The sequence below is a fragment of the Echinops telfairi genome, unplaced genomic scaffold (assembly GCF_000313985.2).
Source record: "Echinops telfairi isolate 266 unplaced genomic scaffold, ASM31398v2 ScPeMD7_53;HRSCAF=182, whole genome shotgun sequence".
Lineage (NCBI taxonomy): Eukaryota > Metazoa > Chordata > Mammalia > Afrosoricida > Tenrecidae > Echinops > Echinops telfairi.
This window is the reverse complement of record NW_022103951.1, coordinates 2,497,450-2,509,738: the sequence shown is the minus strand read 5'-3', so window position 1 is coordinate 2,509,738 and position 12,289 is coordinate 2,497,450. Positions and strand designations below refer to the sequence as shown.

General features: G+C 43.7%; 1 protein-coding gene across 3 annotated transcripts in view; it reads left to right on the top strand.

Annotated features, from left to right (window-relative positions):
* The first annotated feature begins 402 nt into the window (after positions 1-402).
* The window catches only part of POLA1 (DNA polymerase alpha 1, catalytic subunit), a 333,656-nt gene continuing 321,769 nt past the window's right edge, over positions 403-12,289 (top strand). For all 3 annotated transcript variants that reach the window (XM_045290755.1, XM_045290756.1, XM_045290757.1), the window contains exons 1-4: positions 403-477; positions 5,128-5,252; positions 8,768-8,864; positions 9,271-9,351. In XM_045290755.1, the coding sequence (XP_045146690.1) occupies positions 435-477; positions 5,128-5,252; positions 8,768-8,864; positions 9,271-9,351 (346 nt within the window). In that variant the 5' untranslated portion in view covers positions 403-434. The remainder of the gene's footprint in view (positions 478-5,127; positions 5,253-8,767; positions 8,865-9,270; positions 9,352-12,289) is intronic.

Here is a 12,289-nt window from a genome sequence, read left to right as displayed (position 1 = left end):
CTTTCCCAGGCTGCTGAGGAAACGGGCCAGCCACGCCCACCCTCTGCCCGCCCGAGCTTCTTTTCTCAGAAAATCAGCTCTCAGAACCACAGAGCTCCTACTCCCACGCGCCCGATTCTTGTTCCCTCAGCATGCGCGCGCGCCTGCGCAGCCAGTCTCCAGGAGGCTCCTTTTCAGCGCCCGACCGCTTTTTTTTTTTTGCTCTCCTCAGGCTCTCCTCAGTTCCAGCTTCCCCTTAGGGGTCATCACAGGGCGCCAAACGAGAGCCCGCGGGAAGGCCGGGGGCGGGGCGAGCCGCGGCGTCGCGCGTAAGTGGCCTTCCGGGCGGAAGTCCGCAGCCTCCGGAGTCTCTGATTGGCTTTCGGGCTGGCGCCTGACTCGGCCCCCGCGCTCGTTTCAGGCAGGTTGGCGCGGAATCGAGCGATTCGGGGACCATGGCGATGGTGCCAGGCGACAACTGCGAGCCGGGGCCGAGCGGTGAGGGCCAGCCCCGCGCGCGGGATGTTCGATTGGGAGTGCGGGGATCGTGGCTTGATTGCTGACGGTGGGGGGTTTAGTGTTCCCCCTTTTTATCCCTAAACGAAGCACGCGCCCGGCTTGTCCCGCGCGTGGGTCTGTGAGGGCGCGAACCACCATCACCTTGGGTGGGGTCTCTTCGGGCTTTAGAAGGAGGTTCCTCGGAGGTCCTTTTGGTCCCGGGGTGCTTTTTGTTGGGGAACCTGTCTCACTTTTGTTACCGCGAATCATAGCACCCGCCTTTTTATTTCTTTTGGTGAGTTTACCTCACGTGCCGGGCGTCTCGTCGTCGAGACTGGGGCACTGTCCTCACTCCTCCGCCAAGTATCCCTGTGAGGACTAGGATAAAACTGACGTGCCGCCCCCCTTTTAGGGATTTCTAGGGAACTCGTGCTTTGTAACTAAGGCAAGAGCACCGTTAAGTGCTATCGCCAGATTAAAAAAATGCGTCTCGTCTTTTGAGGTAATGGGTTTCTACTTTATGCGTTAAATTCTGCATTTTTTCTCGCCCCCTTTTCCGTGGAAAGTTCCTCACGTGCTGTACAGAACTAATGTTCAGAATTAGTCATTTCGGGTCAAGTGTCTTTTCTTTAAAGCATTAATTTAGCGTCATTTTGGATGCCCAGTTTCTCCCTCAGTTTGTGGCAGTCGTTTTATTTCCACATACCAGGCACGGGAATGCAGGTAGCTTGGGCTGATGTTTTGAACAGTGTTCGATTAAAGTGTGAATTTAACTTCTGTGAACTTCAAACGTGGCATCAGATGCGTCCTATCGTAGCCCAGGCGCTTCCTAGCCTGTCACTCAAATATGCCACCATTAATGAGAACTCGCTGCCTAATCAGCTCCCTTTGCATCCACCTGCTTGTGAATCAGAGCTTTCAATTTGTTATTGCCGTCGTTTTTTACCGGCCCCCCCCCTCCTTAAAGACAATTTCCTTTGGAGAGGCGATTGGCCTGGATTACAAATGGGATGTGGGCGTGTGAACAGGCTGTGCAGCTCTCGATGATTTGCCACTAAACCCTTTTCTTACCCTAAAAACTGCGTCATCTGTGAGCATCAAGAAAATCACTCTCTGGGCGATGTCGTGCAATCTTGAGCCCACTCTTCAGTCATGGTGTTGATTAAGTAGTTGCTGGGCTTGTGACTGAAATCTGTTCCTTTAGAGGTGACTGAAAGATGATTAGCAGAGACTATTGAAGGAAAATCTCTCTTTTCCATCCTCTTCGCATAGATCAGGAAGTGTGGGATTTTGACAAAGGCAGGGAAGAGGTGAAAGGCGGATTAAAAAACCCATGCCCACTACTATGGACTTGGTACCCAATAGGCCAGAGCAGAACTGCTCCTTAGGATTTCTGAGACTGTCAATCATTATGAAGGCAGACAGCCTCATCTTTGCCTGCAAAGGCCTACATATAGCTATTATCATAGATGAGAAGGTCTTAGGGAGAGCTTAATGATTAAAAAAAAGACAAATGGTTTATGAATCTGTTTATTTAGCCTGTATATATTATGTACCTATACTCATAATCAGGGTGATGACAGTGAGTTTTTGAAGCCAATGTTCTGCCATGCTCTGGTGTTAACAATGGTGGGTAGGCTGGACCTGGTTTCTGCCCCCATGGAGTTGAAATGGTACTGATCTAATTGTCTGGAGGACTAGAGTGAGGCTTCCCTGAGAAAAGGGCTCTGTTTAATTTTACTTTTTAGAAGCTAGGTCACAGTACTGCATACTGTGTGACTACTCTGCAGCTATACACACATTAAGTGACCTCCTATATTGCTAAATATAACGACAAAACATCTCTTCATTTAACCCTTAACTATATGAAGAAGGGGGAGAAAGATAAGGCTCTCTACTTCCATCAAGAGTTACAGTCTCTCAAACTCACAGGGGCAGGTTTGCTATGAGTCAGAATAGATTCTACAACAATGAGAGTTTTTTTCTTTTCAATATGAATAAGGAGCCCTTGTGGCGGAGTGGGTTGCTAACTGCTCCTTTAGCTGTCCTTCTAGAAATTTCCTTAATCACCCCCATTCCTTTCACTTCCTTGTGTAAAGTCTGAGTAGATGTACTTAATTGGTAGAACCTTAGCTGCAAGGGAGTTTGGGATAGAGTAGCTGACCTGACGTCCTGTCAGCTTTTGCAGTGGGATGTAGTCTCTGCCTTCTACCAAGATGTATAAAGCAGGAATTTTCCAAAGAAGTTCAGATCCTGGGCAGCATACAAAAATGAGACAACTGTCCCCTACAGGCTCAGGTTAACTGGGTGGGGGTGGGGGGTGGGGCCTTCTGTTGCCACCAAGCAAATGGCAGTGCTGGGATATGCTCAAAAAACAAAACTAAAATTCACTGCCTTTGAGTTTGGTTCTGACTTCTAGTGACCCCACAGGACAGGGTCTGTGGGTTTCCAAGACTGCCATTTTTTGCCGGAGTAGAAAGGCTCATCATTCTACAAAACGGCTTGTGATTTCGAACTGCTGACCATGTGGTTAGCAGCCCAGTGTGCAACTCACTATGCCATCAGGGCTCATTCACTTTTCATGTTGAACTTAACCTTCTATGCTGACTTTCAGTTTCTTAGTACATCTTACATTTTCATCCATTGCCAATTTGGCTAGTGTCTTTTCCTCAGCCTGTGCCACTTTTTGACCCTGTTCTCTGATGCTGAAATTCGACTTCTCTTTCTAGGCCTCTATTGGAAACCTCCCCTGTGAAGCCTTCCCTGATTTTCCATGCAGAATTAACTGGGAATTAATCTTAACATTATCTTCCCAGAGGGTACTATGTATATTATGCTTGGAGTCTGAGATCCTTTTGCTTTACTTGACACTGAGCCACTTGAGGACAGGCAACTTTCTAGGTCGTTGTCCTAAAACCCCTGTACAGTTCAGAATTGTTGCCTGTGAAATATGTCAATTTGAAGACCTAAAGACTGGATAATAATATGGGGAAGCTTAAAAAATTCTGTGGAAAAATTCCACTATCTTCCATTTTTCCATCAACTTTTGTGAAACTCCTTCATATTAAAGGATTCTTTTTCCCCTCATATGTTTGAAATGAGCTTATATGTCCCTTAAGTCTACAAATCCACTTTAATTTTATTTTTCTTCCCTTTTTGAGCCATTCAGACCAATATTTAGATCAGAGCGGCAAGGAACCTGGAGGGGTAGCTTCAAGGCTTCTTGAAGGGAATACACTAAGGCGAGCTTTTCCTGCTTGGTGCTCATGTTCCACGGCCTCTGAAAGCTTTTTCACATAGACTTGCTCTTGGTTTAAAAAAAATGATTTGTGTGACACCCAAGATTTTGTGGCTGTCATCATTAAGTACCTGTATTCCCAGATTTTTTAGTTAATGCCTTTCTGAAATGGATTTAAAAGTCAAATGTGAAAGTCAAACAATAGACTGAGGTGTTATAAAGTAAGATTCCATTTCCAGATAGCTTGGGGGGTAGGGGTGGGGCTTGGAGAGGAAGATTTGTAATTATGCTTCACTGTGAAGATACAGTTTCCAGCAATTTATTACCAGCATTTGGTTCTTTAAATTATATCAATTTCCGTCAAACACTTAGTCAAACAAGTTAATGGTATGAGCTTTCCAGTGGGGTTGGAGCCTCTTACTAGCACTACTCCTGTTTCTAGATTAATTAGCCTCAAGTACAATGTGAATACTCAATTTCACAGACTGCGAGGGCTGTCATGTTGAGCTCAGACTCATGGCTGGTTGGGGACACTATTGTGCTTGACTTGATTTCCCCAGCTGATTTACGGAAGTCTTATTCAGTGTAGGGAATCTTCCATATGTGTGTGGGGTGGTCAGTTAATAATGACTAGAAACTTGACTCAATCACTAGTTGAATGAATGGGTGATGACGCCCTTGTATATTTTAGTCACTTTGTCAAAACACATTGTAATCGTGGTCATTTTCCCCTATCACTCTACAATGTCATAACCAACTGGGGGGTGAAGCCTTGAGACCAGTGGTAGAGAATCACAAATCTCCTCAGTTCGTTTCTCCCCCATCTCTAATCCCCCCTTCCTGTGAAATTCTCGGTACAGTACTTTGTCCCTCTGCTCATGGATGGATTCTAAGTCTTGTTCTAGAGGCACGTGCAACTTATCTCCCTTGGTAATCTTCTCAGTTCCATGAGTACAGGGACTGTGTCTCCTTGATCTTTGTGTCTCTCACAGGACCTCACACTTAAGCCCCTTGAATAGTGGTGAAAGAAGAGTACAAAATGAGTTGTCTGTGGAATATTTGAGAGTACTTGTGCCTTGTCATTTCTATTGGCAAGGTTGTGGGTTAATGGCCGAGAGTTCCCTTTGCTTGCTTTTTCATGAGATATCAGTTGAATTTGAAATGTTTCCTTTGTTGGTGAGGACAAAGTGATGGTTGCTTCTATTGTTCACCTGGAGCTAGCTTAGAGTGTGTCTGAATCAGCATAGGAGCTGTTGATTTGGCCGTGCGCTTTGTGAATTATTTGCATCGGAAAAAGCATCCATTTGCAGAATATTAAAAGTGTGTATTACCATTGGCCACAAACATTCCTTTGTTTTTGCAAAAAGATGGCTATTTTTTAACATCTCGTGTAAATTTGGCTTTCTTTCCAGCTGAGTCAGAATCAGGGGGTTTTGCAGTTTCTCGATCCCGGCGAGAAAAGAAATCAACAAAAGGACGCCAAGAAGCTCTAGAAAGACTGAGAAGAGCTAAAGCTGGTGAAAAGTATAAATATGAGGTAAATAAGTCTTTTGTCGATTTTCCCCCCCACTTTTGTGCTTCATGTAGTTCATGGCAGTCTTCTGTCATTTCTGTCATGTACTCTTGAGAAACATTGACGTATTTCAAGCTTGTTGTAATAAACTAAAAAGTCAAACTCACTTATCAAATCAATTCAGACTCACAGCAACCCTAGAGGACAAAGTAGAACTGCCCTGTAGGGCTGCTGCATTTTTTTTCCCTTCAAAGTTACTCATAGGTTCAAACCACTGACCTTTTGGTTAGCAGCTGAAAGCATCATCAGGCCTTTTTCCATTGACTATATGAAATTGGATGCTGTGTTGAGTCACGTTTTGCAGGTGAGCTATCTGGGAAACCGAAAGCTTAGTGAAGTCATAGTGGTGGGGCTATTATTTGAACCTTTGTTGCAAAGTATGTATTCTTAGCCATGGCCTGTACTGTACTAGAGCCTGGTAGCGCAGTGATGATGAGATGCGCTGCTGACTGCAAGGTCTGTAGTTCGAGTTCACCGGCCACTCTGCGGCAGTTTTGGAGTAGTATATTGGGCAGTTCAGCAAGGAGAATGTGATGTTTTGACAATTGGGTGCATTCATTCAAGTTGTGAAGTGAGCCAGACCACACTCAATGCCATCGAGTTGACGCTGATCCATAGGGACCCTATAGGATAGGGTAGAACTGCCCTTGGGGATTCTTGAGACTGTAAGTATTTTTTTTTTGTTTTCTTTCGTTTTTTTAAATCATTTTATTAGGGGCTCATACAACTCTTATCACAATCCATACACACATCAATTGTGTAAATCGCATTTGTACATTCATTGTCAAAATATTTTCTCTCCACTTAAACCCCCGGCATTAGGTCCTCATTTTTCCCCTCCCTCCCCGCTCTCCACTCCCTCATGAGCCCTTGATAGTTTATAAATTGTTATTTTGTCATATCTTGCCCTGTCTGACGTCTCCCTTCACCCACTTTGCTGTTGTCCGTCCCCCAGGGAGGAGGTCACATATAGTTCCTTGTAATCGGTTCCCTCTTTCCTACCCACCCTCCCTCTACCCTCCCTGTTTCACCACTCACATCACTGGTCCTATAGGGCTCATCCGCCCTGGATTCCCTGCATTTTCAGTTCCTATCTGTACCAGTGTACATCCTCTGGTCTAGCCAGACTTGCCTTTAGGGGAGTAAACGTAGTCTTTCTACCATCGAGCACCTGGTTTTGAGCTACTGAGAGCTTGTGGTTAGCAGTCCAACACATAACTATTACACTGCCAGGGCTCCTGAGCCAGACTACAATGGGTTGCTAAAGGATTATAGTAAAGTCTAAGGTTTTTTTTAAATGGGGGGCTTTTTAAAAAAAGAGTTCTGAGCAGCAGTTCAGATGGCTACCCAGTGCTGGTCATGTACTTTGAAACACTGCGATGCTAATTGTAAGAGTTCATGCTAGGCAGTAGCAACCTTTTCAGGGAGAGAGAGTCAAAATGCTGCTTTGATTCAAAATTATAAAAAAATATAATTTCCTGATGTCTTTTGGATTGTATCTGAGCAATTGCTGAAATAAGAGACAAATAAATAGGCCTGACAGACTTCAACCAATGAAAATAATCTTATCAGTCCCCTGCCCACTAGCCCCTACCCCCGAAAAAAAGTGGGGGAAGACAATCAGTTCAATAATATTAATCAGAGTAGTTTGGATCTGGGTTGTCAAAAACTTAATTTGGTGGGGCAGGCAATCTCTGTGACCAAATTGTGAAAAGGCCAAGTCAATATTTGCCAGTGATCCCTGCAGAGTAGATTAAAAAGGCGTTTGAAAGCTAAACCTAATCCTGTAATTATTACAAACCTTGTCGGTGTGGCAGAGACCCAGGCAGTTATGCCCATTAGACTCAAAGGTCTGTGCCCAAATGTTGGGCTAGACAAGCTGGGGGGCACCATGGGCTTTGGCATAGGGCTGCTAGTTGGGCAGTTGCAGTGGGAGGAGGATGAAGCTGTCTGCTCCTGTAAAGATGTACGAGTGGGAATGGACTCAATGACGGTGGGTAGTGGGTTTCTGAAAGCCTTAGCCCTTCAGATGGGGTTAGCCACCCCCCACCCCTGGCCAAATTTGGATTTTGCATTTCTCTGAACTACTGCAAGAAATGTGGAATTTAAAATGAAGCACAGGGTTCCCTGTTATCTGAAAGTTGAGTGTTCCTGTGGAACCTTTGTGAGTCGAAACGGTGTAAAGCAAAGAAGCAATTTCCAATAATTGATATGGGAAACATTTTTTAGCCTTCCATACTCAGAGCCACTATGCCACCAGAGCTTCTTGAGTGTTCCCAGACTCCCCAAATAACATACATGTTTCAGAGCAAGCAGCACGTAAAACCTAAAATAGCACTAGCATGTTCTGTCCACAGACACAGTTTAAATGCATGGTGGCTTGATTCTGAATGTGGTCCATGGAGGGGGGGCTGTGAAAGCACTCTTGCTGCCTGGGGTATCAGTGACGTGCTGCTGCTTCAGTAGCTCACAGCAAAATCAGTGCTTTTTTTTTTCTTTTTTGCAAAAGCAAAAATTCTCTCAATCCACGCCCCCTCCCTAGTGAAAACAGGTTCTAACATAGGTCTTTCCTGACAGTGGAGTGGCGTAAAGTAAACATTTGAAAAGTGGGGAATAGCTGCATCTTTGAGAGCTTGCCAACCAGCCCTCTAAACTCTCCCCTGAGAAGTCAGCAGTCTGCCACGATGGGCAGCTGCAGAGGTTGTATGGGTCTGCTCTCCTGGGCTTAGGTGGTCTGCTTTGTTTATACCGCTCATTCATGGTGGAGTGGCCCCTAGGCAGTCTGGCAGTCCATGTGAATGGAGCACTCACTGCTCCCCCTGAATTTGCACCTCAGACCAGCTCAGCACTGTGTGAGCTGAAGTCTGCGCGGATGGTGGGAGATCAGTGATCGCGTAAACAGATGCCACTCAAAGCCTATTTCTAGTTCCCCGGTAGAATAGGTAATAGATTTGTTTTGCTAATTTTTGGTTGGGGATGGTTTTCCTTTTGGTTGATTGAATGATTATTAAAATGATCGTCTATTTTTAAAATTTGAGCGTCTATTTGCAGAGCATGCATCCACTTGTGGAGAGGGAGGTGGCAGGCCTTCCAAGTTTGGCAAATATACGAAGAAACCAGTCAAGAAATTATAAGCGAATAATCCCCATAGCAGCTAATGAAGAATTGGCTATAATTCAGTTTGTTTTTTATGAAGTAGATGAGTAATTGATGGTGTGACAAGTGTATTATGCTAATGGAATCATTTAATATCTTATATTAACACCCACCTAAAAGGAATACTAAGTTAATTGATGTCTATTTAAGGAAAACCCTGTAGTGGTGTTGAATGTCAGAACTCATGATTTGGTTGCAGCTACTCCTTCAGGCTGCCATTCCAGTTTTAATTTGATTTAATAAAAAAAAGACTTTTTTTCATCAGAATTGTTTTAACAGTTTCACTCTGCTTGAAGCTTTTTCTCTAACTTGTGTGATGGTAGGTTGAGGACTTCACAAGTGTGTATGAAGAGGTCGATGAAGACCAGTATTCAAAGCTGGTTCAGGCACGCCAGGATGATGACTGGATCGTGGATGACGGTATGTGGGAGGAAACTGGGCCAGAGGTTGTGTTTTGGAGAGTCTTGGGTGGTGGAGCTCTTGCATTACCTGGGCAGATGTGAGGTGCTGGTGTAAATGACCCTTTGATTCTTTTACTCTTTATTCTTCTGGTAGAGTCAAACTACTCAAATGGGCCTCATGACAAACTGGAATCCTGTGGGTAAATCATGCCCTTTGTTTATATAGCTAGGTAGAATATACTTCCTTTGGTTTTCAGTCAGAAAAACTCATGCCGTGGGGATGCTGTTTTTTGGTTCTGGTAATGGTTTGAATACGGTTCTGTTGAGTGATGGGTGTGTGCTTGTTTTTGGTTTCTTGGTCATGGCTGAAATCCTATTGGCCACTTATGGAAATTTGATCCCAATATTATACTTTGTCCTTCCAGATGGTATTGGCTATGTGGAGGATGGCCGAGAGATTTTCGATGATGACCTTAAAGATGATGCTCTTGATGCCGGCCAGAGAGGTACTACTTTTTTTTTTGAAAAAAGACTTTTTGAGACTTACCGAATTGTCTGAAATTTGAGGTGACTTGGTACTCTGATTGTAGTTTCTATTTAAGGACATTTTTATTTTTGAGGTGGGGGTTGGGGTTGGGGTGGTATTCCCGAGGCAGGACCTACCACAAGTAAAACATATAGAATTTGTTCTTAATAGTGAGTGAAGCATAAACATTTCATATCATGGTTATTCAAAGAGCTTGTTCAAAAGCAATGCTCCAAAGGCAGAAAGCAACAGGAAAGCTGGCTAAAGTCAGCAGACACAATGTGGATCAGTTGTTGAACGAGAAACTGATTTTGCTCTGTACACTTCCACTCAAACCACAATAAAATGCCCACAGACAAAAAAGCCAAATGGGAGCCTTGCACACCTCTTGACAGAACATAAGAGCTATGTCCATGGGATACAAGAAGCCAACCCTGGGGGCACTGCAGCAAATCAGGGTGCTGGTTGAGATGGGGAGCAGTTGGTGCTCAGTGGGTTGTGGATGCTTGGCGCGAGGTTTGGGGTGGTTTTTCGGTTAGTGTGGCTGTTTCCTTCTAGGGCAACTGCCAGAAGTACAGGATCCAGGAGTCCAACTGCCAGCACTAGGCAGTAGTGCAGTGGGCACTGGTGAGGGAGCCATGGCAGGTTTTGCCCTGTGCTGGGAGTGAAAGGCTGGCTAACTGTTGGGGTGTGAATGAAATTAGGAAGAGGCAGGAGAGGCACTGGTGGGGCCTGGGGCACTGTCACTCCTTCACTCTGGGAGTTTGGGGCTTTTGAAACCATTAGGGGGAAATAATAAGAATAAGGAGAGCAGGTTTCCCTTAATAAAAACCCAAAACCACCAACTATATGGGACCTGGATGTATCTGTGGTCTAATGTTGCTGGGAGGGAAGTTAGTGATGCATACCTGTGATTGGTTGGTTTGTTTAGTTTATTAGTCTTCTACCTCCAAGGAGTAGGTCACGGCATCATCAAACTATGATCTACCCCTGGCCGTTTTTTTTTTAACAGGTTTATTGAAATGTAATTCACATACCTTGCAATTCACCCATATAAAGTGTACACTTCAGTGGCTTTTAGTAGGTTCTCTGAGTGGTGCATCCATCATCACAAACAATTTTAGAGTATTTTCATTGCCTCAAAAAGAAATAATGGCCTCTCTTTATAAAACCCTCAAACCAGTTTCAAAAAAATATCCATTGAAAATTTATTGTCCATTAGGAAGCTTAACTTAAAAATCTGCCAGCATAGTAAAAAGATATGTTATCTGTGTTCAGGGTGGATCAGATGGCAAAATATATATTTTAAAAAATATATTCCATTAGTCCACATCCTTTATAAAAGTTTTGTATGTATGTATTTTTCGATCAGTACCTCCATCTCATGTATAAATCCATGATTTCTACAGTACCTCATCAAAATGAAAACAAACAAACAACAACAAAAAAAACCCTTACACATCTTGACATCAATTTCACACCTATAAACTTTCAAGGGTGTGTTTGTTAAAAGTGCTGCAAAATATGCGAACATCTTTGTCTATTATCTCTAAAAATTAGCAAGATGTCTGCTGCCACACTGAGACTGAGCTTCCTTTAACCATCACATTTTAAAAAGATATTAGAGGTGTTGTGTTTGCATGAGTTTCAAAAGGGAGATAACACATGGAGATCAAGACCATGATTGAAAACAAATGGGCTATGGAGGTGATACTATGATGGAGAGGAAACGTGATTTGAAAAGTCAGCCATGAAAGACTGGTAAAAATAGTAGTAATTAATTATGTAAGCTTGAACTTGAATATATACTTAAGTGGTACTCGGTAGTGCTGTGGGTTAGGCGTTGGACTGCTAACCCATAAGGTCAGTGGTTCAAACCCACCAGCTGCTCCAAGGGAGAAAGAAGAGGCTGTGCACTTTTGGAAAGATTTACAGGCCTGAAAGCCCTACATAGGATCATTGTTAGTTTGAATTGACTTGATGGCAGTGGGTTTGGTGGTGTTTGGGCCATCTGTACTTTAGTATGTTAGGCTAGGCTCTCTAGAAAAGCAAAGCCAGTGATAATATTAAACAGAATACATTTATTTATTTATTTTCCCTCCCGCACCCTCGTGAATCCTTGATAATTTACAAATTATTTTTATTTTCATATTTTATACCGTCCGCTGTCTCCCTTCTCCCATGTTTCTCTTGTTTGTCCCCCTGGGGTGGTGGGGTTGTACGTTGATCATTTTGATTAGTTCCCCCTTTCTCCCTGCATCTTCTCCCTACCCTCCTGGTATGGCTACTCTCATTATTGGTCCAGAGGGGTTTATCTGTCCTGAATTCTGTGTCGAGAACTCTTATCCATACTAGTATGCATGCTCTGGTCTAGCCAAATTTGTCAGGTAGAACTGGGGTCATGATAGTAGGGGAGAGGAAGCATTAAAGAATTAGAAGAATGTTGTGTGTTGCCTCAGTACTGTACTGCACCCTGGCTGGCTCATCCCTTCCTTGTGACTCTTCTGTGAGGGGATGTCCAATTGTTTACTGATGGGCTTTGCGTCTCCATTTTGACACCCCCTCATTTGCATCAAAATAGTTGTTTAAACAAAATACGTTTAAAAGGATATATATTTTGTACTCTGATCCTCCCTGAACACAGATAACATATCTTTTTACTGTGCTGGTTTTGCTTCTCTCTCTCTCTCTCAGACACACACACACACACACACACACACACACACACACACACGCACACACCTGCCTCCTAGGGACTGACTTGTTTTTTTTAAAAATCATTTTATTAGGGGCTCATATGAATCTTATCACAATCCATACATACATCAATTATGTAAAGCACATTTGTACATTCATTGCCCTCATTCTCAAAACATTTGCTCTCCACCTAAGCCCCTGGCATCAGCTCATTTTTCCCC